The sequence below is a fragment of the Boleophthalmus pectinirostris genome, unplaced genomic scaffold (assembly GCF_026225935.1).
Source record: "Boleophthalmus pectinirostris isolate CB_2022bp ecotype Guang Dong unplaced genomic scaffold, ASM2622593v1 HiC_scaffold_8, whole genome shotgun sequence".
Taxonomy (NCBI): Eukaryota; Metazoa; Chordata; class Actinopteri; order Gobiiformes; family Gobiidae; genus Boleophthalmus; species Boleophthalmus pectinirostris.
Window position 1 is genome coordinate 41,720,619 of NW_026571515.1, and position 26,998 is coordinate 41,747,616.

At 40.2% G+C, this 26,998-nt stretch overlaps 1 protein-coding gene across 1 annotated transcript; it reads right to left on the reverse strand.

Moving 5' to 3' along the window:
• Positions 1-3,706: 3,706 nt before the first annotated feature.
• Positions 3,707-26,782, reverse strand: slc11a2 (solute carrier family 11 member 2). Its single transcript, XM_055165978.1, is given in 17 exon segments — positions 3,707-4,004; positions 9,211-9,364; positions 10,480-10,553; positions 11,667-11,701; positions 11,704-11,812; positions 12,262-12,381; positions 12,783-12,869; positions 12,947-13,105; positions 13,332-13,487; positions 14,991-15,058; positions 15,148-15,218; positions 18,460-18,566; positions 20,883-21,002; positions 23,116-23,238; positions 23,359-23,489; positions 25,243-25,335; positions 26,648-26,782. Coding segments are annotated over 17 exon segments (1,737 nt in total). The 5' UTR covers positions 26,670-26,782; the 3' UTR covers positions 3,707-3,896.
• Positions 26,783-26,998: the final 216 nt, after the last annotated feature.

Sequence of the window (26,998 nt, forward strand, 5' to 3'; positions counted from 1 at the left end):
TGTGTGTTGTGTGGATGTTGTGTTGTGTGTGTGTGTTGCGTGGATGTTGTCAGTGTGTTGTGTTTCTCTTGTTTAGTTTTGATTTGTTCTTTCTTTTTTGTAAATGTTCTTTTTGTTCATGTATTTAGGAACCCCTCACAAACGAGACGTTACATGTTACATTCCCTTATAAACAAACAAACAAATAAATAAACAGATAAATAAATTTGACCTTTGGAGATGTAGACAAACTAATAATAAAGTTTTAGTCCAAAATGTGTGAATGAAACAAAACAAAGTGCAGGTTTGTTTTTGTGGAGGGAAACACATTCTAACATGATTAAAGTCCATTTTTGTAAGAGTTCAGTTTTGTAATATGGAACCTTTAACTTTGTCACCTTTTCAGTTAAGCACATTCTGATCCTTTAATGAATAGTGCTGCAATTAAGGATGTAACGATATCAAAGTCTCATGATACGATATCATCATGGTATGAACCTCACAACAAGATATTTATTAGCTCATGATATGGTGGGGAGGCTCACAATTAGGGATGTAACAATATCCAAATCTCTCGGTACAATATTTTCATGATATAGCCTACATCTCACTGTACAATATTTATTGTGATATTTTGTGGAGATTAAACAGCTAAAACTGTGAATATACTCCTCCTCCTCTCTTCTTAAAATGCCTTGACAAGACTTAATCCAAAGAACTAAGAGTTAAAAGTGTTAGAGCTGCTTATTTCTTCTTGTTGTCTGTGCTTAAATGGAGCAAAGGATCATGGTCTATGTAGTTCTTTGTCTTTTTTTAGCTGTTGTTGCACCATAACTCTTCATTTAAACAAAGAGACTTGTGATGTGATATATTGTGATGCTCCACAATATTATTATGAGAACTTTGACAATACGATATCACGATATTTCGATTATTGTTACATCCTTTGCTGCAGTGATTAAAGGCCCTGAACTTGACTCTTTCCTGTGTATTTCAGCACATTTTGTCTTGCCCCAGTACAGATCGAGTGTATAAGCAGCTCTTGAGGTCAAAATAAGTCCGCTGTGTACTGTCTGCAACTGATTAGAACGTGTTTTAACGTCAAAGTGTCAGGAAGTGTGTGTTTGCATGCTAGTTGTTGCAAAACTCTGCTCTGGTCTGTGAACATTGTGTAAAGAGCTTATAAACTCATCATGGTGAATAATGAGGATGTTCTGAATGCATAAGGTGAGTGAGGAAGAACTTTGGGCCACTGCAAACTATTTACAATGAACTAATTCTGTTTGTCATGTTTTTAAGACAGTAAAAATCTGACAAAGTGCCTTTAATCAGAATACGTTGATTATGAAATAATGTAATATGGGCGCTTTAAATCAAAATATCAAAGAAAAAACACTTCTTAGCTTCAACAATTACACTTTATTTGCTCATTTGCTCCACAGAACCCTTCACTCTTCATATTTCAGCCTTTATTTGGATAAAATGTGTTGACAGTAAATTCATTAATGAAAAGAAAATCACCGACTTGTCATTTCCTAAAATAATCGTTAGTTGCAGCCGTAATGAACCGTCTGCTTAATCAAACTGTTTTACCAACCTGACATCAGATGAAACCAAATCTTTATCCTCATTTCAGAATCAAAAACATTTTCCTCCAGTGTTCCACAGAATGGTGTTTCATTTTTTGCAATAAAAACAAATGAATACATGAAGGATAGAGAAATGTAATGCCATACTGTGGAACATTCCTGGCAAGGTGGTAACATCTCCATGGAGACAAGCAGGTGGCCAACTATCCACCAGAAAAGTTACATAGTGCATTTTTATGTAAGAAAATTCAGTTCAAACGCAAAGTTTACAAAAAGTATTGAAAAGTTAGTGCCACTTTATCTTTATATTATACACTGATACTGATACTGATACTGATACTGATACTGCTGACGTCATCAACATCCCCTGGGGGTGTGATGCCAACTGGAGGCACCACTCTGTCTGAAGCTCTGTCACTTAAATTAGACTTTAATCTCAGGATGTAAGGATATCTCACGGTGAGATCTTATCACCACATGTGTCTCACAGGACGATAGTTATTGTGGTATTTTGGAGAAGCTGATAAAAATGTACAAAGGTTACTTATTGCTTTTAAAATACCTTAACAAAACTTTGGTGCAAATCAAAACTGTTATTATCCCAAGAATTCAAGTAAAAAACATATTTCTTCATTTTGTCTGCACAGAAATGAATCATGGGATATGTAGTTCCCGATGTTTATTACAATGCATTTAAGCAAAGGAACTTGTGTTTGGAAATATTGTGACAGTCCACGACACTGTTGAGAGACCTTTGATGATACGATATTCCGATATTCTGGTTATCATTACATCCCTACTTTAATCTGAGCTTTATTTGAACATAATGTGACCAGAAAGAACTCAATACTAGAAGTACAGCTGAGCTGATTTGTGCTGTTAAACAAGTCCCTCTCAAATACAGTCACGCTGGCTAGCATTCGTCTTTTCAGTCACTCTGACCTTTATGTTGAAAATAAAACCCTAAACAGAAATGCTCGTACTGATCACAGGCTCCTGAAAATGTGCTCTTTAAATACATTTTGTATTATTCCTTGAGTTTTCAGACAATCTTAAAACTTATCACACTGTTTTCTAATGTGTGTATTATGTCATCAGCATCACTGCAAAGTAACAAGAGTTAGAGGTAGAACTAATCTATCTATCTATCTATCTATATATGTATGTATGTGTATATATGTATGTGTATGTATGTATGTATGTGTGTATGTGTATGTATGTATGTATGTGTGTATGTGTGTATGTATGTATGTGTGTATGTGTGTATGTATGTATGTGTGTATGTATGTGTGTATGTATGTATGTATGTATGTATGTATGTATGTGTGTATGTATGTATGTATGTATGTATGTATGTATGTGTGTATGTATGTATGTGTGTATGTGTGTATGTATGTATGTATGTATGTGTGTATGTGTGTATGTATGTATGTGTGTATGTATGTGTGTATGTAAGTATGTGTGTATGTGTGTATGTATGTATGTATGTATCGGTCTGTATACAAATACATTGTGGTTAGTTTCATGATTTTGATCCAGTCTGATGTGAGTTTGTGTAAAAACAGCACGAGCTCCTCACGTGGGTTAAACATGTCACAGTGAAGTGTAACATGACCCTGATGAAGCCTGCACCGCCCCCCTATGGTAACAAGAAATACTGCAATCTCAATACAGACACAAAAGCACTCTCATTTAGATTAGAACAGATTATGAAATTAAATCATTAGAAATGTAGAGAGCTTCTAAAGAAAGACTGAACCAGGTCTAAACCAGGACTGAAGCAGGGCAATGTGAACCAAAAAGGGAACAAACCAGATTTAAGGGGGGCTGGGGGGGCTACACCAAGTGTAAAGCAGGACTAAAACAGGACCAAACCAGGACCAGACCTGGACTAAACCAGGGCTAAACCAAGAGTAAACCAGGACAAAACTAGAACTAAACGAAGACTAAATCAGGACTAAACCAGATCTTTAATTCTAAAATTGATGGAAAATCAAGTCTAAACCAAGTTTAAACCAGGATTAAATCCCATCTTTATTAGTACTAAAATTTAATTTAGGTCCTAGATTCTAATCCTAGATTTTAAGTCCTGATGTGGACTTGGGTTGCTCCTGTTTTAGTCCTTGTTTAGTCGTGTTCTAGTGCAGGTTTAGTCCCTATTGCCATGTGCAGATTCATGTGCAGGTGTGAATGAAGAACTACACTAGAACTGAACCAGAACTAAACCAGGTCTATTATAGGTTTCAGAATTGGCTTCAGCATTTCAGACATTCAGTGCAAAGGTGTGCAAAAACACAGGCCCACGCTCCTCCTCCTCCAGGTGCACTGTCAGGTCTCAGACTCCAGGGGGCGCTCCATCAGAATACTGGTGCTCACCGTTGCCTTTCTCGTTGGATCCAAGAAGGACAGTCCCAGAGCGATCAGACACAACCACGTCTACGAGAGAGAGAACACGATTCAGGCAAATTACAGTTTTTCTCCATTGGTTTGGTTCATTTCTTGAAACAGAAATGACATTCTCAAAACAACATGGACAAATCTCCAAACCACCTTACTGTCGTTCACAACAGAATGACATTTCTCACTGATTTCATCAAATTTCAAACGTCTTAGTGCATGTGTCAAGTGTCTCAGTGCATCTTTGCACATGGTTCTGTACAAGTCACCTACAGTTTGCACAATGAGGCCATGTTTAGCACATTTTACAAATAAATAGATCTTGTTGATCTAAACTGATGAGTTAATTCTCAGTTTAATGGTTGTTCTCTCCAAAACATGTCAGACTGATGTCAATGCCTGAGTCATCATCTGCACAACAGTCTGTTCAACTGTCAAAATTAGTCAAGAACATGATACCATGAACGTCATATATGATTGTTTTTTGAAACATTTGATAAATCCATGACAGTAATTGTCAGTCAGGTGAAATTAGAACTTCCTGTCACACTATGTGATCATGTGGGCCACCGTACTCCCTTTCCTCAATTCGATTGAGGAGTTTTCCAACTGGAGGTGGAGAGTGTATGAACATCAGGCTCCAGACCAGAGGTCCCTGCTCCATGGACGTTGCGTGTGAGGACATCACAGGGGAGGCGATGTTTTAGACATTTGTGCTGTTTCTTCTCTCCCTTTGATGACTGAGAATAAGGGACTGTGACCAGTGAAAGTGTTACTGTAGAAACTTTATTTGCTTTATTTACAGTACTGTAGGCTAGATATATTTTTTCTTTCTCTTTTTTGTTTGTGTTTATATTTTTTACATGGACAGAATACTGTAAACATTTTCTTTTTTCTGTACTCCGATGTGTGGAAGTGACTTTATGTGTGTGTGTGCGTGTGTGTGCGTGTGTGCAGTGTGTGTGTGTGTGTGTGTGTGTGAGAGCAGTGTGTGTGATGTCAAACTTTGGAGACTGCTCTTACTCTGAATTCCTTTTTTTCAGTTTTATTCATAATTGTATTGTGTTAGTTTGACCTCTGCTGTAGTGACAAAACCTCTCAGCATTTTGAGCTGCAGTGACACAAGGTCAAAGGGACGATGCATTTTTGGGGCAATGACTGTTTTTACGAGAAAGAAATGTAGTTTTGATACATGAGTAAAGTGTTTTGGGACAGATGTGAGCTTTTGCAGGTGATCCATGGTGTTGTGCTGAACCATCCAGGTTATTCTGGCAAAAGCACTAAGTGAATGCAAAAGAGCCAAAGCAACTGAGAAGGATCTTTGCAGTTTTGATGGTCCTGACTCTTTATATGGGAAAAGAATCTGCTTTGAAGCTTGTGTGAACAGTTTTGGGAGAGATCTGAGCTTTTGCTGCTGAGCTGTAATGTTGTGCAGAACTATCAGACTGTTTGGTCAAATGATCTTATAGGTTTAAGAATGTTATTTCTGTTTCAAGAAATGAGTCAGACCGACAGAGAAAAACTGTAAACCAATCAATTAAAGTTGCATTATGTAACTTTTCATCTGGTGATGCCATCGGGTTTAGTTACAGGTAAGATCTATGGAGAGGTGACCCTGCTCAAAGTAAGAATCCATGTTTTTCAAAGTAATTCATGAAGAAAGAAAATGAATAAATGCAATAGATATGTTTAATGCCATTGTCAAACATTCCAGGAAAAGTAATCATTTCTCCACGGAGACGAGCAAAACCAGAAAAATTACATAGTGCAAAATAACACAAGGCAGGTGCTCTTTGGTTTTTAAAAATTCCAGATTACACTAAATTGTTGTTCCCTCCTCAAAAATAGACCTGCAGTTGTGTTTTGTTTCATTCACACATGTTTAAGTAATCCTGCATTATTAATCTGTCTACATCTCCAAAGCTCAGAATGCTGCTCCACCTTGTGATGTCATGAAGTGGTAGTTTTCAAGTTAGCATCTACCTCTTACTTTCAGTTCAGTAGACGAGTAGAGCAGATTCACAGACATTTGGACAGAAATTATCCAAGTGATTCTAGTGAAGCTGTATGGAGTTTAAAAACATAGTGGAGCACTTCCTGTATCACCACATGACATCACAAGGTAGAACAGTGTTTTCTGTTTGAGTAAAGAACTCCTAAATGTGCAGAGTTTGTGTGTTAAACATGTGTGAATGAAACAAAACAACTCCAAGTCTGTTTGTGACGAGGAAACAACATTATTATTAGAACTCAGATCAGAAAATTTCACATATTATTACATCATTTTTATTTCTTTACCCAATTTCAGAAGGTTAGGAGACCCAGTATTTTTTCCCCTTTTTGTTTTTAGTTGAAGATTAATCTCAAATTCTGGTTAACTTTAACTGTTTTTTCCACATTACTGTTTAAAAATGTTCACAGGTTTTCAGACCAAACCCTGTTCTAAAGTCCCCTCAGTCCAGACACTCAGGAGCAGTAAAATAAACTAAGGCAAACTGAGTGAAGTGTCTTGCCAAACAACACAACAAAAGGTGAGATTCAAACAGTGAATCATGAACTCAACCAAAGTATGTGTTGTGTTTTTTCACATGTTGGAATGACAAATAAGGATCCTGGTGGAGGTTTTCAGATGACACGAGGGGCAGCTCAGATGATATGGTGATACAGATTTTGGTTGTAATTGATAGTTTGCTCAACATTCTCTGAGGTGTAATGCTTACTGTAGGCTCTACTCTGTCTGAGGCTCTGTTACTCAAGTTAGATCTTAATCGGAGCTTAGTTTTAACACGATCTGACCACATAGAGCAGACTTTTTACTGTTTAACTACAGTTAAACAAGTCCTGTTTCAAATAACATTACAATACGTCACAAACCAGGAAGACGTTCGGAAAGATGTGAATACAACTTCCAGTGTAGTTCCCGACACTGGGCTCAACTGACTGTGATCAATCCACTGAAGTATCGTATTTTCCGGGCTATTAGACGCTCTTAAGCCGCATCAAAAAACTACTGCGCACCCCACAATCCAGAGCGCCCTATACACGAATCCACTCGGGTGTCCCAGCACGACTTCAGTAAACTACAAAGCCACACCACCTACACGACACACAAACACACACGGAGCAGACAGCGACTGCACAGCCAAAAACACCCACAGACACTCTCATCACTCCACACCGACGAGGAACGGAACGGAGGAACGAACCGAAAAAGCGAGTGCAATGTGCCACTTCTAGACACAACTGAACAACTGAGTCACTGCGAACACGCCGACAATCCGTTGGTCCCAGACACACCCTCCCTACACGCCACAACTGAACAAAGCTCAGAGTCACCGTGAACGAACAAACAAACAAAACCACTCACCCATCACACTGTTGTGTTTCCTTTAAAGTCCAGTGCGGTATATTTATGAAAAAAGTTTGAAAATAGACCATTTAATGACAGTGCGTCTTATAATCCAGAGCAACTAAGAGTGTGGAAAATACGGTAAATGTGATCAGCGGTAAAATGAAGACTGCAGACGTATGTGCTGTTTGGAATCATCTGGAGTTTGGCGCCTCATCTCTTCTAATCACATGTACCAGTGCACTCGGAGTTGTGTGTCAGTGGGGAAATGATAAAAACTGAGGTATGGTTGGAATTGTTGATGAGTCAAACATAACGGAACACTACAATCAATGATAATGAATGAATACAATGATCTGGAGATGAAGAAAACTGGGAAATTTTTCCTAGATTTTATCAGACTTACAAACAGAACCTGCTGTAAGTTGTCATCACATGTTTCCAAACATCTTCCTGGAGCCTATCACAACAGTTTTTCAGTGAGTTTTTGGGTTTTTTTTTTCCTTGAAAATAAAGCTCCTAAACAGAATCATGCACGCTCGGCCTGATCACAGGCTCCTGAAAATGTGTTGTTTAAATCCACTTTGTATTCTTTCTTGAGATTTAATACTTTTTTGTTAATGTTTTCTAATTGTGTGACCATGGTAACTGGGAACATGGTAACATTCTACCATACACATTCATGCAGAGCACCCCCAGTGTTTTAATTCAGGTTTCAAGTGAATTTATGTTTTGAATATTAGCCTCCTTACACTTATGCTGTTACTGATCAATGTCATAAAAAACTGGAAACAGAACATCATCACATCCTAGAGTCAGATCCACCAATCCAGGGGGTTCCAAAATGTAGAAAAATTACAGCTGTTCCTGTAAATGCTTAAAGGACCAATTTCATGCAAAATCAACTTGTCAGTTCTTTCTACCCTCTAAGTGTGATGTGGGCCTTGTATTTGTCGCCCAAGTGTTTTTTAGATTGAGTTGGTGTTTTTTTAACAAATTGCAGTGTATTTCTACCACCCTCCCACGTGACAATGAACTAAAGCTGCTACAACGACGACGCGGCAGCTAAACCTATGACACATTTGACGTAGCAGAAGGCGCTTTGCACCCACCCCCCTCCTCCGCTCCACCGCCTCCACCCCACCTCCACCCCGCATCGTCTGACAATTCCCACATGAACACCTCTAAACAAAAGCGACAGCATAAGTTCATTGTTCTACACTGCAGTGAACACGATATAATACGTTTATCTACTAGTGTTTATTAATACTTTACCAATCAGTAATGTTCAGCTGATGTGGACGCGGTGCTTGAGCTTCGTGTTCCTCAAAGTCCTCGTCCGATTCCGGGTCCAACACATGCGGCTGAACGCGCTGTATCTCCATGATGAATAAAAGTTTATTCCTACCACTATCAGGGTCACGCCTGTCTCCCCCTCCCTCCCTGAGATGGGCGGAGGAAGGGCGGCTCACTCGTCACCTATGTCACGTTTGGAGGGCGGAGCCTGTGTTTTCTCAGGACGGGCGGGGGGATGAGTGATAGTCATTCATTCATAGTTCCTGGTCTGTCACTGTCTCCAAGAAATCAGTAAGATTTCAGAACTATTGTGTAATGGATGTTTCAAAACCCAAATTGTGCTTATTTATGTGCAGCGGATACAATGTGAAAAGAGTGATTTTGCATGAGATGGGCCCTTTAACAATATAAAACATTATGTTATATCTTTTGAATGGGGAAGTTCTCAAAATGTTGCATATGACAGAAGTCGAAACCCATGAGTAGGTTTCACAACATGAGGTGAATATATTTTTCCCATCTTGTCTTACTCTGCTGTGTTCAGAGCTTTTATTTCTATATCATCATGTACATAAGTGAGATACATTGTGCCACACTCACCAGGTATCCCACCAAGGCGAGGTAGAGGAGGGAGAGGAAGGCTGCCAGCACATAGAGCCACACACTGCCCAGCTGAGTCACATACACCACCACAAAGTAAATGTTTATACAGCAGACCCCCAGGATGGCCACACCCCCGCCCACCTTAAAGAACCTGCACAGAGGGGAAAAGAGGAGAGGGAGTGTGCTGTGGGAGGGGTCACGTCACAACAAAAGGACTTTACGATTAAGAGCAAATCATGGAGTTTCAATGTTTTCAAGACGACATATTGTGCTTGACTCTGCTATATAGTTCTAATTCAACTAAAATGACTTAATAAAAGAAACAAGTGCTCTGACTGCGGTGTCCAGTGGGAGCTGACGTCGCCGTTAACGTCTTCACAAGCTCCACATGCCGTCAGTATCTTTTATTTATAAATGCACATCACACTAAGGGAAGCAGGTTTTTCTACATTTGTGCAAAAATGACTAAATGTATACTACAGATTCAAATCACAATGCAGAAATAAACAACGCCTCTGAGACAAAGGGTAAATGCAAAAGGGAGACAATTATAACATGGTTAAAGGCTGTAAAAAGTCCATTTTACACAGTAGGTGTGCTTTAACATTTTAAAGTTGCAATATGTAACTTTTCTTTATAACTATCCTGCCACAGCCACCTGCCATCTTTCCACAGTAGGGCATTTTATTTTTAAATAAAGTTTTGGCAAAAAAAAGCCTGATCTGATATTTGTCTTGCTTTGGACCACAGTGTGGAAGCAAGAAAAATATCTGACCAAAACATTTTGAGTGTGCTATGCATATTTTCACTTTTATTTTGCTGTTTCTTGTATTTTGCACCTCTACAAGAACTTTGGTGTGCGTTTTGTGTTTCATTTAACACAGTAGTGCACTAACTACATTATGGAGCAGTGTGAATGAATCAAAAGAGTGAACAAAAAACAAGAACAACAACAATGAAAAAAAAAATAATGCAATTTAAGCAATGTTAGCGGCATGCTAATGTCAGCACACAGTTGTATTGAACGCAATTTAACAACAGAAATATTCATGAGTCCAGTAATTATTTAAGACATTAAAATACTTACAACCAAGCTTTCCACCTGTTAAGTAAAAATCCAGTGAAAATGGAAAGAGATGTGTCTGTGAGGCTCAGAGAAAAACAATCATGGAGCCAGAAAAGTTTAATGCCATACTGTGGAACATTTCAGGCAAAGCAATAACATCTCCATCCAGCAGAAAGGTTACACAGTGCTGCTTAACTTACAGTCCGTTGGCGAAGTCGTTCATGAGCGAGGGTAAACTGGTGAAGGTGAGGATGGGGATCAGGGCGAAGGGCAGCTGTGGACACAGAGCAGAGCTGTGGGATTACTTTTGTTTTTAAATCTGTCCAGGAGCATTCACATCAGAGACAAAACTGAAATCTGAACTGTTCAACTAATAAAAGAATCCCTTTTCAGAATGTCTGGAGAGGTCTGAACTACAGGGCGGTTAGGTAGACAGGGTTACTACTTTTACTAAATTAGTATGGTAACTAAAAATGACCTAAAACCAAAAGAATTATTTGACTAAATCTTGACTAAAATCACAAATAATTTTTTGAGTGAAATTGGAAAAGTAAATAAAAAATGAACACTGATAAGTATTTACTTATACACTGTATATAAATAAAGTGCATCAGATTATAGGAGCATTAAGCAAAACAAACGGACGACACTTGAGACTGATCCTTAGTCCAGGAGTCCATGATCCATCAGCAGATTGTGGTGTAATTCGCCCGGCGTTGCCTCTCTGTCTTGGTGAATGGATTATGAATGTGAATGTGGATGGATCATTTTCAAGTTCAAGTTTTTTTTTTTTCTCTACGAGGATGACTCAAATATACATTGAGTAATAATGTGTTTAATGCAGTTTTGTGCACATTTGTTTTACGTTTTACAGAAATGAAACTTAAAGCCACATGGCTCATTTGCATAAACTATAAGCCTGAAAAAAACAGCTCGCTCCTTTTGTGCTGATGTGGTCAGATTTTGTTGGACTAACTTCTCGAGGCTCCTGACTACAGTAATGCTCCCACAGTCCATCAAGCGATGCGGCTTGGTAGTTTACCAAAGTCATACAAAAACATTTTGACACATTTTTGAGCACTGTGTACCACATAAAATCCGGTCAAGGTCAGTAAACACAACCAGAATGAAAACATAAGGCGCACCTGATTATAAGGTGCACTGTCGACATCTGAGAAACTTAAAAGATCTTAAATGTGCCTTATAGTCCAAAAAATACAGTCCATATTGTAAACCTTTCTGTTTGACTAGTGCCCTCTAGAGTTCTATGTGCGCTCCCTTTCACACGTCTGTACCTGTTACAGTTCCTCTTCAGTTCAGTTCCATGTGTGCTCCATAACTGTTATAGTCCCTGTCCTCAGTACCATACACACTCTCTGCTCCGTACCTGCAGACTCATGAGCACGTTGAGGAAGTCATTCCGGTGAGTCTCTGGACGTCCTGGAAAATGGCGACGAGCAGCGTGGGCGTGACGGCCAGAGAGCGAGTGAGTAAGACCCGCGCGAAACGAGACCAGCGAAGGTTTAAGAAGCCCTGAGCAGAAAGAAGACGGGTATTACAGGGTTAATACTACAGTCATGCTAAAAGAGATGTGGGTCCTGGTTTAGTCCTGGTTCAGTGCTAGTTGAGTCCTGATTTAGATCTGATTTAGTTCTGGTTTAGTACTGTTTTTATCCTGGTCCTGGTTTAGACTTGGTTTAACTAAGTATCATAATCCATAATCCCAGAGTTAAACATTAAACTTCTTTTAAAAGTGGAAGAGATTATGTCCACAGTCAGAAGTAAACCAGGTCTAAACTAGGACTAAACCGTGACTTAATGAGCCCTGGCCTTAGTCCTTGTCTGGGTTTTTGGTGGTTTAATCCTGGTATAGTTCTCTTATAGACATGTTTAGATCTGGTGATACACTGAAAACCACACATATTCTTCAGTTGTACTTGGTGTAAAATATTTAGTGGATAAATGAAAGTTTCTAGACTGACCTCCATCACGAACTGTCCGGAGTAGGTTCCTGTCATGGTGGAGCTCTGACCTGCAGCCAGGATCCCCACAGCCCAGATGTAGAGCGCCGCAGGGCCAAAGAAACAGCCAAGGACCACCCCCTGAAATCAACAACAAACAACACAGAGAATTGACTCAGACACTCCAAGAATCCCACACAGTTATCATTACCACTATATCTGCTAAAACACATGTTGCTCTGCCTGGAGTGTTCCATAGAATGGAATTAAATATATCAATCTCCATGGAGACAACCCCCAGGCCAAGTTATAGGTCAGAACTGTGGAGAGGCGAGCCCACTCACATGAATGCATATTCTTTAAGGTATTTTTGAACAATAAAAATACCTGTAAATGAATAAATGCAAGACAGATACTTTGGAGCATTTCAGGCAGAGCAATACCATCTCAAAAGAGACAAGAAGGTGGTGGACCCCACCAGCATAAAAGTTACATAGTCCACCTTTAATAACAGGAAGTGGGTAAGGCAAAGTGAGAGTTACCCCTTTGTAGATGTCCACCTCTAAAGTGTCATTGTTTAGAGGAAACAGGTCCACATGAGGACTGCCTGAGCTGTTACAGATGCTGTACTGAAAATGAAAGACACATTTTTTAGAAAATGTTTATATAAAAGTAACTACAACAGACTAATGAGCCTGACACTTACCACCTGCAGGTTGGTCTGTCCGTAGAAGGCTTCAGCAAACACAGAGACCACAAACACGTTTATGATGAAGGACACAAACAGAGCCAAGCACGACTCAATAAAAAAGTATTTATTGGCCTCTTTCACCTCCTCTTTCTTTGAACGGTCCACTTCTCTGGACTAAAACACATACAGCAGACAAGGGGTTTAGGCCTGGTCTGGTCCTGGTCTGGTCCTGGTCTGGTCCTGGTTCAATCCTTGTCTGGTTCTGGTTCAGTCCTGGTTTGGTCCACGTTCAGTCCTGGTTCAGTTCTGGTCTGGTCCTGGTTCAGTCGTGGGTTCAGTCCTTGTCTGGTCCTGGTTCCGTCCTTGTCTGGTCCAGGTTCAGTCGTGGTTCAGTCCTGACCTTGACCAGGGCTGAGTGGAGGTAGATGTTGTGTGGCATGATGACAGCTCCAACGATGCCCACAGCCTGGAGGAGCTGAGCAGAGCCACAGCCGTCACAGGAGGGAACAAACATGCCGTGCAGCACAGAGGCCTGGTCTGGAGCCACAGTCACATACTGAAGACGAGCACAGGAAGGATATGTGATAAGACTGAGGGCTAAAATGTACTCCAGTAATTGAACCTTTAGTTCAAAATAATATTACTCAAGTATAAGTAAAAAGTAGAGGTCCAAGAAATGACTCAAGTTAGTAAAACGACTACTCAACAAAGAGCAACTGTCTGGACGCAACATCTGATTTATAAATTAAAAGGAACTGTATGAAGACGTCGATTTTAAAATCCATAAATATGACATAACTGTGTCAGATAAAACATGTAAACATGTTCAATTCAAATATAACATTTACTAAACAATTGTAATGCTGATTTATTCTTAATTACAAAAAGATTGGACATGATGACCAGGTTGTTTATGTTATCATTTGTTTGGTTTGTGTAAAGCAGAATGAGCCTCACATGTGTCTCTCATTTGAGTTGCCAGTGTCAATGCTCAAATCCAGTTGGTTTAAATGTAAAATAATCTCTATTCCTCACACCTAAACCCCAGCACCTGCAGCCAGTCAGCACAGGGCCCATATTGTTGTGATCTGTGTTGTTCCCACATCATAAATTGTTCCAGTAGTAATATCATGTAGGAATACAGGAGGTGCTCCACTGTTTTAAATTCCATACACACAATTCACTAGAATCATGTGGATCATTTCAGCCCTGGAATTGTCAATTTCTTATTTATTTATTTTTTTTATTGGATCATTTGCAGCAAACAAAAACAAAACATAAACCCCGACTACACGGGTCATGACAGGAAGAGTCTGAGCTGAAACAAAAGTACCAAACGCATGAACAACAAGTTTACATTCACAACTCCACTCACTGGACATACAAGAGACAAAATATAAATTAAAACAAACAAAACTCAATGCACAATTCACCAGATGCCAATCTCTACTGAACAAAAGATAAAAGGAGCTGTTCACTTAAAAACTATCACTTCATGATATCACAAGGTGGAACAGAGGATTTTGGAAACAAAATACAACTTCAGTTCTGTTTCTGAGGAGGGAACAGTTTTACAACATGGTTTAAAGCTCACATTAGCATAATATAGAACTGATTAAAGAATCAGTGCTAGTGCAGCATTTGCAAATATGGGGTCAGAAATCTACTGAGAAGTACAACTGTATTAAAAAGGTACTCAAGTAAATGTAACTGAGTACTCTCTATGTCACAAAAACTGTTCATTTAACCTGACCTGTGTCAGCTAAGATTAAACTAACAGTTTTCTTTTCTTACATTCCTGGGCCTGTCCACACGAAACATGAGAGGACACCACAATATTCATTTGTGAGGACAATTTGTGAATATGATCAATTTAATATTTGTAACCTTATAGTTGGTGTAAAAAGAAAATATAGTTCAAATGAACAGAATCTTAATCGAGACAGAGTTGTATATTTTGCAGTGTGTTTTTATTCAATCAACTCTAAACTGTTTTGTATCATTTTCACCAGGTCAGCACACTAACTTTATGACTTATTCTTATAGTTTAGTCTCTTACCTCATATCCAAAGGTAAACGCCATCACAGAGATAAGGAGACCAAAGAAAGCCTCCAGTTTCCTCAGACCTGGGCAAAACACAAATGTACAGTATGTCATATCTAACACATGTTTATGAAGCTCCGAGGTAAAATGGTGTTTGGAGATTTAAACCCACCATATTTGTCCAAAAAGAGGAAGAAAAACGTGTCTACAATAGTGATGAGGACTCCACCCCACAGAGGAATTCTATGGGGAAGAAAGTAAATAAATAAACAACATAAGTAAGTGTCAACATTAGAACTTAAAGGGCCCATACTGATCTGACTACTGTTATAGTGTAGTTTCCTCATCAAAAACACACTGTTGTGTTTTGTTTCATTCACACATGTTTAACACACAAACCCTGCACATTTAGACTGAGTTCTTCTTCTTCTCTCAAACAGGAAACATTCCACCTTGTGATGTCATGTGTTAATACAGGAAGTGCTCCACTGTGTAAAACTCCATTCACTGTCACTAGAATCATTTGGATCATTTCAGCCCTGGAATTGTCAGTCTCTACTAAACAAAAGGTAAAAGGTAACTGTGAACTTGAAAACCACAGTGTCATGACATCACAAGGTGGAACAGAGCATTTTGAGCTTTGAAGATATAGACAGACTAATAATAAAGGATTAGTGTGACTGACACAAAACACAACTCCAGGTCTGTTTTTAACAGATCCTTTAAAGGTTCTTTAAATCAAATATTGACTGATTTATTGACTGATAGTCAGTGTTGGGCAGGTTACTTTTAAAATATAATCACTACAGATTACAGATTACATACCCCAAAATGTAGTTTGTAACGTAATCCATTAAATTACTTAAAGCAAGTAATGTAATCTGAATACTTTGGATTACTTGATTTGCTGTAGAGAAGCAAAGACTAGGATATCTTAACAGGGGTGTCAAATTATCGCGTTAATTGCGATTAATTAATTAGAGTCATATTTAGCGCGTTATGTTTTTTAATCGCGTTAATCTCATTTTTAATCTTTAACTTTACTGTATCTGTATGCGAGTTGCTTTATTATAAAACCTGTTTTTATGTGTTGTTGGGACAACAACACACACACACAAAAAAACACATTTATACATTTTTTTATTTCGGTAATTCCACTCATTGCCGGAAACCCACCCAAAACGTGCGCAGTAAGAGCGATGTAAACGTCATGTTAACGTTGGCGGCGTCAGGCACAATGGACGAGGTGGAAGAGCCAGTAGAACAGAGGCAGCAGTGCACAGGGAAAAACACATTCATGTCTTGGAAATTATTCTCCCGACGTGAAACATAAAAGAAAATAACAAATATAAAATCGCCTACAACTTAAATGTCACTGGTGAAAACAACCTGCATAGACTCATGATGTCTGCACTACTGTCCTATAGTGACCTGCCACATGAGGGGACACGCACACAAACACACACAAACACACACAACACAACACACACAAACACACACAGACACAAACACACACACAAACACAAACACACACCTTCATCATCGTCATTAACCTGAGAACGCGCGAACCACGTTTCCTTCCATAGTTAATGCGCTGGACACCGACCTGCTCCCGTGAGCCGCGTGTGGATCGTGTTTTCTCGCGTACGCGGCGTAAACCGCGCTTCCTCCTGTGCGCCTCTAAACCAGAACTAACACCAAGACTAAAACCAGGACTAATCCAGTCCAGGACTAAACCAGGACTAAACCAGAACTAAAACCAGAAACTAAAACCAGGTCTAAAACCAGGTCTAAACCAGGACTAAAACCAGGACTAAACCAAACCAGAACTAAAACCAGGTCTAAACCAAAGGTCTAAACCAGGACTAAACCAGAACTAACACCAGGACTAAAACCAGGATTAATCCATTCCAGGACTAAACTAGGACTAAAGTAGGACTAAAGTAGGACTAAAGCAGGTCTAAACCAGGACTAAAACAAGGACTAAAACCAGTGATGTCATACATAAAGCATTTCTCTATCAATAATATTTTTAATATGGTTAAGGAAAGACTGGACTTTTTATTGTCTTTAAGTAGACAAAAGTTATTATGTTCAGATTTCCTCGTCTTTGCTACTTTACAGCAAACAGTTTCTTATTCATGGAGACTTGGGCTCAACAGCCAATTTGGAGAGATTTGTTAAACAATAAATGACTTTATAAAGTCACTTTTTTTTCTATATCAGTCTTTTGATCTGCCACAATAATGTAATAATGAATTTAAATGAAAATACCTCAAATTGAAGCTTTTCTCAGCAATTTTTAGGTGAGATTAAAATGAGATTAATTAGATTAATTAATTACAGATCATAATTAATTAATCTCTCAATTTTTTTTATCGCATGACAGCACTATCTTAACATAAGATGTTTTGTCTGCTAAAAGAAAATAAAAAGCCCAGACTTTACTTAACCATGTTAAAAATATTATTGATAAAAGAGGAGGAGACACGGTCCACGAGGTATGATTTAGTCCTGTTAAATCCTGTTTTAGACCTGGGTTAGTCCTGGGTTAGTCCTGGTTTAGTCCTGGTTTAGACCTGGTTTAGACCTGGTTTAGACCTGGTTTTAGTCCTGGTTCAGTCCTGGTTTAGATCTAGTTTAGACCTGGTTTTAGACCTGGTTTAGTGTCTGGCAATGAGTGGAATTACCAAAAAACCAAAAAAAAACAAAAAAACCTTGGTCTGAAAAAAGAACCTAAAAACACCAAATCTCACTAATGAGTCAATTAATACAGATCTAGGTTGACTAAGACTCTATTGACTGAGTTGGTTAATTGGTCCTAAAAGAAACAGACTTTAGCACAAACAGAAGAATGACATGAGCTCGAAGAAAGATATCATGTAATAAAAGCAGAAGCAGTGTCCTTAAGGTTTGCTACAGTAGAACTGACACAAAAGAATAAAATAATTCAATCAGGCGATGAACACAAGTTTAGTTTAGACCTGGTTTTAGACCTGGTTTAGTGTCCGGCAATGAGTGGAATTACTAAAAAAAGGAGGGGATATAGCTCAAAATGTGAATGTTATTTCATCAAAGTAACTGTAATCCAATTACCACTCACTCAAACAGTAACTGTAACTGAATACAGTTACTCATAATTTGTACTCTGATTATGTAACTCTGGTACATGTAATCTGTTACTCCCCAACACTGCTGATAGTAAATGAAATGTTGTTTTATTCGTGATTGCTAAAATATCTTACATGATGATCATGTCCATGTTTACATTTCGTGTTTTGGTTCTTAAGCTGAATATCCAAGCTTGGTCAGAACCTCATCTGGAGGAATTGACCTGTTGTGCATGTTTTGGGTTGATGGAGGAAAACCCACCCAGACACAGGGAGAACATGCAAACCCCACACACAAGGCAAGAGCTGCTGAAATGATCTTTAACTAAACTAAATAATAAAAACAGCAGCGCAGACTCCCTCTTCTGTTTTACCTGCCGGAGGAGAGCAGGTTGAAGGCGATGGCACAGCCGATGACCTCCTGCATGTCTGAGCCGATGATGGCCAACTCCACCATCAGCCACAGGGCCACACGAGGAATCTGCATCAGAGGAGACGTAACAGACATGTAACACTCTGGAAACATGAGGGACAAAACAGGGATTTAGATGAATACTAGAGCTGTATTCCACTAAATCAATTCTTGGTCGACTAAAGACATGAACTGTCAACCAGTGAGTCAACTACAAAAGGGGGTGTGGAAAAAGCTCTCAAAACTATTTCATATCTCTGTGTATGTGACTCAAACTGCACTCACAAGACTACACCTGCAGGGGGAGCTCATGCCAAAACTACTCTTGATGCAGAAAAAAGCACTAGGCAACAATGTACTTATATAAAGACAGATTCAACTCAACTTGCCTTTTACAAAAAATACAAAAAAATACCACATCTCACTAGTCCAATGAGGTTCATTTGATCTTCTGATAATTTATGTTTTTAAGTTCTCCTTTCAGACCAAGAGTTTGTTTTCATACCTGACAGTTTGGAGTTCTCACTAGTCCAGACCAGTCTTCTTCTTCAGAGTGGTCACATCATGTTGCTGTGATGTGTCCTGTCAGTTGATTTATACAGGTTTTTCCTCTCACACTCCTGGGATACTGTCCTGAGGAAGTGGCACTGCAGATGGCGCTGTCGTCCTGCCTCCACCAGTACAAATCAGCTGAGGGGACATGTCACAGCTACATCACGGGACTCTGAGGAAGACCTCTCGTGTCCATATCAGCTTGACAAAGCCTGATCCCATCAGATCTCAGAGGCTCAGCAGGACTGGGTCGGGTTAGGACTTGGATGGGAGACCGCAGGGAAAATGAGGAGCCACACTGGGGTGCCAGTCTCAAAAACTGCTGTTGTGTCCTTAGGCAAGACACTTTATCCACATTGCCTGGTATGAAAGTGGTGTGCGTGCGTGTGTGTGTGAATGTTGGTGGTGGTCGGGTGGGCTTATGGCTCAGATGGGCAGCCTCGCTTCCGTCAGTCTGCCCCTCAGCAGCTGTGGCTACTGAAGTAGTCTGCCATCACTGAGTGTGGAGTGAATGAGATAATGAACTGTGAAGCACTTTGGGTGTCTTGAAAGTCACTATATAAGTGCAAGGAATAATTCATTAATTCATCATGAGCAGTGGAAACTTTGAAACTGTGAACTATGAAAACAAACCCTTGGTCTGAAAAAAGAACCTAAAAACACCAAATCTCATGAATTACTTGACTAATACAGATCTACGTTGACTAAGACTCTATTGACTGAGTTGGTTAGTTGGTCCTAAAATGTTAAAATAATTGTATATGTTATCCCATATTTTCTATGTATTGTTTTTTGTGTGAAATAATGTTTGTGCTTATAACTATGCAGTGACTTGTCGCCCACTCTGCACACCGCTAAAACAATGACTTAGTCAGCTCTTTTCTGAGAAAGAGGACGGCTCTCAAGGATGGCAGAAAGAAGGGGACGTGCTGGAGGGGACGTGCTGTTCCTAAAGATGCTACAACAAAGATGCTACAACAATGATGCTACACCTTATCGGCCACCTGCTGCTGAATATACATATTTGCACAATGAAATCATGTCTGATGTTTCTACTGTTTTTTGCTGTTTTCAACCCCTCCCCTTAGAGAAACACCCATTGTAACTAGGGACTCCCTTATGACAATAAAAAGAGGAGACGCAGGGAGTGCATCAGGGCCCTCCACTGCTCTGTCCGTCCTCCTCGCGAGTAAACAATATTAATCTCTTGTCTTTCTTCTTACTTTTACAGTGTTTAGGTGGGCTTAAACCTGACTTAAAAGAAACAGACTTTAGCACAAACAGAAGAATGACATGAGCTCGAAGAAAGATATCATGTAATAAAAGCAGAAGCAGTGTCCTTGAGGTTTGCTACAGTAGAACTGACACAAAATAATTCAATCAGGCGATGAACACAAGTTTAAAGTTGTATTATGAACCTTTTCTGCCTGTTCCCATGGAAATACCATATTGTCATGCCTGAAAAGGTCCACAGTACGGCATTAAATCATGTGTATATGTTTATTGTTTATTCATTCAGAGGTCTTTTTAATACTGTGCTTTTGCTGTGAGTGGACTCGCCTCTCCACAGATGTGACTAGTATTTTGGCCTGATGTCTCCATGGAGATCATTTTGATCCCCTTGAAATACTCAGTTGGACAGGAAAATAAAATAAAGGATGTGATAATATAGTTTTAGTTGTAATTTTAAAATTGTGAAGTAATGAAAACATAAAACGTAAACCCTTTCACCTCGAGTGACCCCTGGATGAACGACAGATCACACCACGTGGATCTTTGTCAAACTGTTACAGCAGCTTATAGCTCTGTGTTTACAGGCTCCATGTGACTCACGGTGTGGTACTGCCGGTGGCACACTTCTGCCAGGTGCATGCCCGTGACCACGCCCAGGCGAGCTGCCAGCCTCTGCAGCAGGAGCCCAATGATGGTGGCACCCAGCAGCACCCACAGGAGCTGAGAAAACACAGGGAGAGGCCGCGTTAAGACATATTTTACATTTAAGGATGTAAACAGCAAATGTTAACCTCACAGTACAAAGTTTCTTGAGCCTGAGCCCCAACATGAAGAAGTGATGATGAGTGCGTCAGCGTGTGACGGTCACCACTGACCCCACAGTCACAAGAAGAAGGTTGACTGCTTTCAAACAGCATCTTCAATTCAGTGACCAGCCCAGCCAGTGATGAAGTCAGGCCAGTGATGAAGTCAGCCAGTGATGAAGTCAGTGATGAAGTCAGGCCAGTGATGAAGTCAGGCCAGTGATGAAGTCAGGCCAGTGATGAAGTCAGGCCAGTGATGAAGTCAGGCCAGTGATGAAGTCAGGCCAGTGATGAAGTCAGGCCAGTGATGAAGTCAAGCCAGTTGTGGGCATCTGATGCTGCTTACAAGTTTACACATTGTACATAATTTTTATTCAGGGAAGAAAGTGGAGGACGAACAGGGAGTGGGAGTGGCACCTTGTTGCTGTGAGCTTTGTCACTATCAGGTAGTAAATGTTTAATAACAGTAGGTTAAGAAGTTTGGTCCAGTTTGCACCTTTCACTGTGGTGTATTTTTGTTGTTTAGTTTAGAATTAATGTTTAACGGATTCAAACTTGAATGGTTTTGTGACACTGCCCCTTAACAATGCACATATTTCTTCATTTCCAGGGCAAAGTTCAGAGTTAAGGTGAACTTTGACCCCAGGACTCTCCCATCGGACATTTGTAAAACACTAAACACTACACACTGAATAAAGTGTTTTGAGAGTGCACGAGACGGTGAGTGCGCGAGACGGTGAGTGCGGTGAGTGCACGAGAGGTGAGTGCGGAGACGGTGAGTGCGCGAGACGGTGAGTGCACGAGACGGTGAGTGCACGAGAGGGTGAGTGCGCGAGAGGGTGAGTGCGCGAGACGGTGAGTGCGCGAGACGGTGAGTGCACGAGACGGTGAGTGCACGAGGGACAGGGGGTAAATCTGGGACTGTCCACACTTCAGATAACATGTGTTCTGACCGTGATAAGAAAAATCATCCAGAGTGAAACAGCTCAGTGCTGTTAATTAACTACAGTTCATGTCATCAGAAAGACACAGCCAAGCCCCGAACACAAAAATAAGTTTTACAGCAGGTGTTCAGGTATAAGGTTTCTTTCCTGGTTGAAGGATTTGGCACGGCAGAGGTCATGTGTTCTTAGCAATATGTGATTCAAATCAAAATATGATTTATTTTCAGTGATTAAAGGTCGTCACAAAATCCTTTCACTAAATTGTCAATGTTGAACCCAAAGACCGTATATATGAGTGGACAGAGCTAACGCGCTGGCCTCCGTGTGCCAAATAGGAAGTTCTCCAGGAGGCTCTTCCGGCTTCTTCTGACTCTGGCTCCAACTGACTTACATTAGGATCTTGTGGCTCGTTTCTCTGCACCTGCTGTTGTGGGCCTCGTCATTTTGGTCTTAAAATGTTTGTATTAACTCACTTTACATGATCCTGATTTTTTTATTTTTTTTGCTATTTTGTCTGTAAAAAAAATCCTATTTATAACAAAGAGTCTGGCTCCAGATTGGCTCCTGTAAGCGTGAACATCGTGAGTCTCATTTGAGCGGCGCTGAGCGCTGTGAGTGACGTCACACTCTCTTAGTCCACTTCTTTTATAAGTCTATGGTTGAACCTGATCTTTTCTATCGGTGCCTCTGACTCTGGGTCACATCAGATTCCAGATTGATCTGTGTATGACTCTGAAGTGACTTCTACACATTATAAATCTGGAACAGCTTTCACTGGAAGAGACTGGAAAGTGTAGAATGTCATTAGGACTATTTGAATCTGACTGGTTGAAGCATCACAACAGTGGAACAAGCAGAAAAATGTAACTTTTTTTCTAAATCCATCTCAGAGAAAAGCACAGACATCGTCTCTGTCCACAAACGCACAAAGCGTTTACCTTCTGCACATTTTTCACAAATCAAAGTCTGCACTAATGCTGCGTTCATGTGTTCCTCAGTAAGACTGGAAAATGTTTTTCCGAGTTGAAAAATGTTTATTTATTATTATTTGTATGCATTTATTTTTTGTCCCACCCTGAATCATACCTTGAAGCCAGCCTTAGCTCCAGACTGCAGGTCGGACTCGATGTTTCCAGGGTCCAGATACGCGATGCTCATGAGGAACCCAGGACCCGTGAAGGCCCAGAGCTTACGGAGACTAAACACACTCTGAAAACACACACATATGTTAAAGGGGTTTTCAGTCCTGGTTTAGTCCTGGTTTAGTCTTGGTTCAGTCCTGGTTTAGTCTTGGTTCAGTCTTGGTTGAGTCCTGGTTTAGTCCAGTACCGAGCTGCTCTCCTCTGGTACTGGGATCTTCTCGTCAAAGTACGTGCTGTGGATGGGTTCATTTTGATTTTGCAGAAACACAGAGGAGACTGGGCTCTGAATCACACCTTTGTCCTCCACCAAGTTTCCCCCTAAAACAAAAAAAAACAAAACAAAAAATACTGTATATAGAAATCAGAAGCTGTTTTTTTATGGTTCCGTGTTGTGTCTCTGAGAGAATCTGAACTGTTAAACTCATCCAAGAATCTCATGTGTTTCAGAACATGTTTGTGGACGTCTGAACACAGAACAAGACACAGGGAGGGCATCTGACACACAGGGACATTTAGTTCTCAAAGAATACATGATGCAAATTAAAAGTACATTATGTCATTTTCTGGAGGTGCCATATCACCAGTATGATTCCATGGAAAGAGAAAGTTAAAACCTTACTTAGGAACCTTCCCCAGTGAGATAGTCAGTGTTGGGAAGGTTACTTTTCAAATGTATTCGCCTACAGATTACAGATTACATACCCCAAAATGTAGTCTGTAACGTAATCCATTAAATTACTTAAAGTGAGCAAGGTAATCTGAATACTTTGGATTACTTGATTTGCTGTAGAGAAACAAAGATGAGGAAATCTTCACATAAGAAGTTTTGTCTGATAAAAGAAAATAAAATGCCCAGACCTTACTGAACCTGGTTTAGTCCTGGTTTAGTCCTGGTTTAGTCCTGGTTTAGACCTGGTTTAGACCTGGTTTAGACCTGGTTTAGACCTGGTTTAGACCTGGTTTAGACCTGGTTTAGTCCTGGTTTAGACCTGGTTTAGACCTGGTTTAGACCTGGTTTAGACCTGGTTTAGACCTGGTTTAGTCCTGGTTTAGACCTGGTTTAGTCCTGGTTTAGACCTGGTTTAGACCTGGTTTAGACCTGGTTTAGTCCTGGTTTAGTCCTGGTTTAGACCTGGTTTAGTCCTGGTTTAGTCCTGGTTTAGACCTGGTTTAGTCCTGGTTTAGTCCTGTTTTAGACCTGGTTTTGTGAGGGTTTCTTTCTGCCCTCTCCTTTCCCTGCTCCCTTTTCCCGTCTCTCCTTATTTGGCATTTCCTGGGCGGGTCCCCAATTCATCACACCTGCTGAGCTCCACTCCTGGTTTCCATCAAGTAATCATCTCCTGCAATAAGAAACCGGCTGACCTGCTTTCCAGTGCCAGATCGTTCCGTCAACTCAGTGGTGAACTTCTCAGGCTTTTTGTGTGTTTTTGAGCATTCTGAAGATTTTTATTCTTACCTGTTTCTTTTGTCCATTCCTCAGTTCTCCCATTTGGAGCCAGCCTCATCCCGTTGCTACCAGTTCTGCAAGCCTCTGGTCAGCCTCATCCCCACATACCTCGCATTTGCAGCCAAGTTGAACCCGTCCTGCCACCCCTGGTACCTATCCCCTTTCTGAGACTATTTTTGTTAATAAAAACTTTTGGTTTCTGCATATTTGGGTCCGACCAGTGATTTCCCTAACAGGTTTAGTCCCGGTTTAGTCCCGGTTTAGTCCCGGTTTAGTCCCGGTTTAGTCCCGGTTTAGTCCCGGTTTAGTCCCGGTTTAGTCCCGGTTTAGCCCAAAATGTGAAAACGGGAAGAAAAAACTCATTACCATTCAGTGAAACTGTAACTGAATACAGTTACTCATAATTTGTACTCTGAATTACATAACTCTGGTACATGTAATCTGTTACTCCCCAACACTGGAGATAGATCAGTTTTATGTCAGTGTTTTCCAGTGCAATAATGTTCCTTAATGTAATGTTGTTTTTTTTTGCATTTTAATTTTTTTTACCCAATCGTTTATATTAGTGACATGGTCCATTGTGCCATAGGAGGACGGGAGGGCATCTGACACACAGTACTGTACCTTCTCCCGTGTTGGCTCGAGGCTCGTGGGGTGCTGTTGGAGCAGGGGGGGGCAGAGGGGCGATGTGGAGGTCTTCAGGAGGAGCGCTCTTCACTGGAAACAATAAACAAAGACCACGACTTCAAATAAAGAAGAATGATTATCTTTTAGAGATGTAAGTCAAATCGCTGAAGTTAAAGATATACTCTGTAATTTTTCAGATTCCTAGTTGTTTCCATAGAGATGTTGTTGCTCTGTTTGTAATGTTTCATTTTAAGGAATTAAAGCAAAGGTAAGATTTGAATGTTAAATTTCATAATCCCTCAACAAAAGCGCCCTATCCTCACGTATGTGCTCACAGAAGAGGTAAACATGAGGTAAACATGTTCACATTAAAGATCATTTTTACTGATGACAATTACAGCTGATTTATTCTTAATCTCAAAACACTGGACTTGTCGTCTCTTTATGTTGTAATTTGGTGTTTTGGTCCAGACAGTGAGACAGAAAGCAGAATGAGCCTCACATGACGCTCTCATTTGTGTTGCCAGTTTCACTGGTGAAATCCAGTGAGTTTAGACCTAAAGTGTCTCTGATCTGAACAGTCTCTAAACTCCAGCACCTGCACCAGTCATGAGTCAGTGCTAGTGCAGCCTCTGCAGCTCAGGGAGAGAATTCTGGAGGTTCTGAGCTTCACGTGAATTCTGTCCATAAACTCAGAATGAGAAAAACTGTCAGCTGCTTATCTGCATGGAGATAAAAAACTTATATGCTGGAAAAGTTCAGGAAGGGCACAGTAATAAGATGACAGCACATATTTGTTTATGATCATAGTGTATCATAAAAATGTACCACAAATCAGTCCAGGTTTCCTTTTTAGTCGAGCTAAAGCCTTGATTTAGAACTGGGTTTGGGTTTAGCAGATGTTCCACAGTATAGCATTAAACTTATCTGTCAGATCTGTGGAGAGGGTCGCCTCTCCACAGATCTGACCTGCTACTTGGCCTGGTGCCATCCCCTACTTTTCACCACTCAGATAAACACGCTATAACATGGAACATTCTAAGCAAAGCAATAACATCTCCATGGAGACAAGCAGGTGGCGCACCCTCCACCAGAAAAGTTACACACAGTTACATATAGTTCAGTTAGACCTGTTTGGTTTTTTTTTAGTGGATGGTTTATCTTGTAGCCATGCGTCCTCTGGGGAAAAAATAAAATAAATAGAAAAGCTGCAATTTTCGAAGTACCGTGATTTCGTCCCCAGTCTGACTGATACAGACTGTAGTTTACATGTGGACAAACGTGTTCTGAAATGGGATTCTGTGCGCGTGTGTTCAGATTCCAGTCTTTTGTCGGTTAGTTTTCCCAAATCGTGCAGCCAAACACCTAAAACACCTAAAACACGTAAGACAAAGTGACTTACCTGAGCGGAGGAAGGAAAACATTGCTCCGTTTGAAAGTTTGCGCTTTTCTATCCGTCTCCTGCACGTTTGAATGCGTTAGAATCCATGTTTTTAAAGACGCTCTAAACAGGAACCTTCAGTCAAATATTCCCCCAACAGCACAAGCACCAGACGGACAGGTACACCGAGCTCTCTCTCTACCTCTGTGTGTGTCTGTGTGTGTGTGTGTGTGTGTGTGTGTGTGTCTGTGTCTCTGTCTCTCTCTCTCTCTCTTTCTCTCTTTCTTTTACGTGACCCAAATTCCAACAAAGCTTTCTTTCTTTTTTCCCAGATAAAAATCTCTCTGTCGCACCATAATGCCTCAGTCTGAT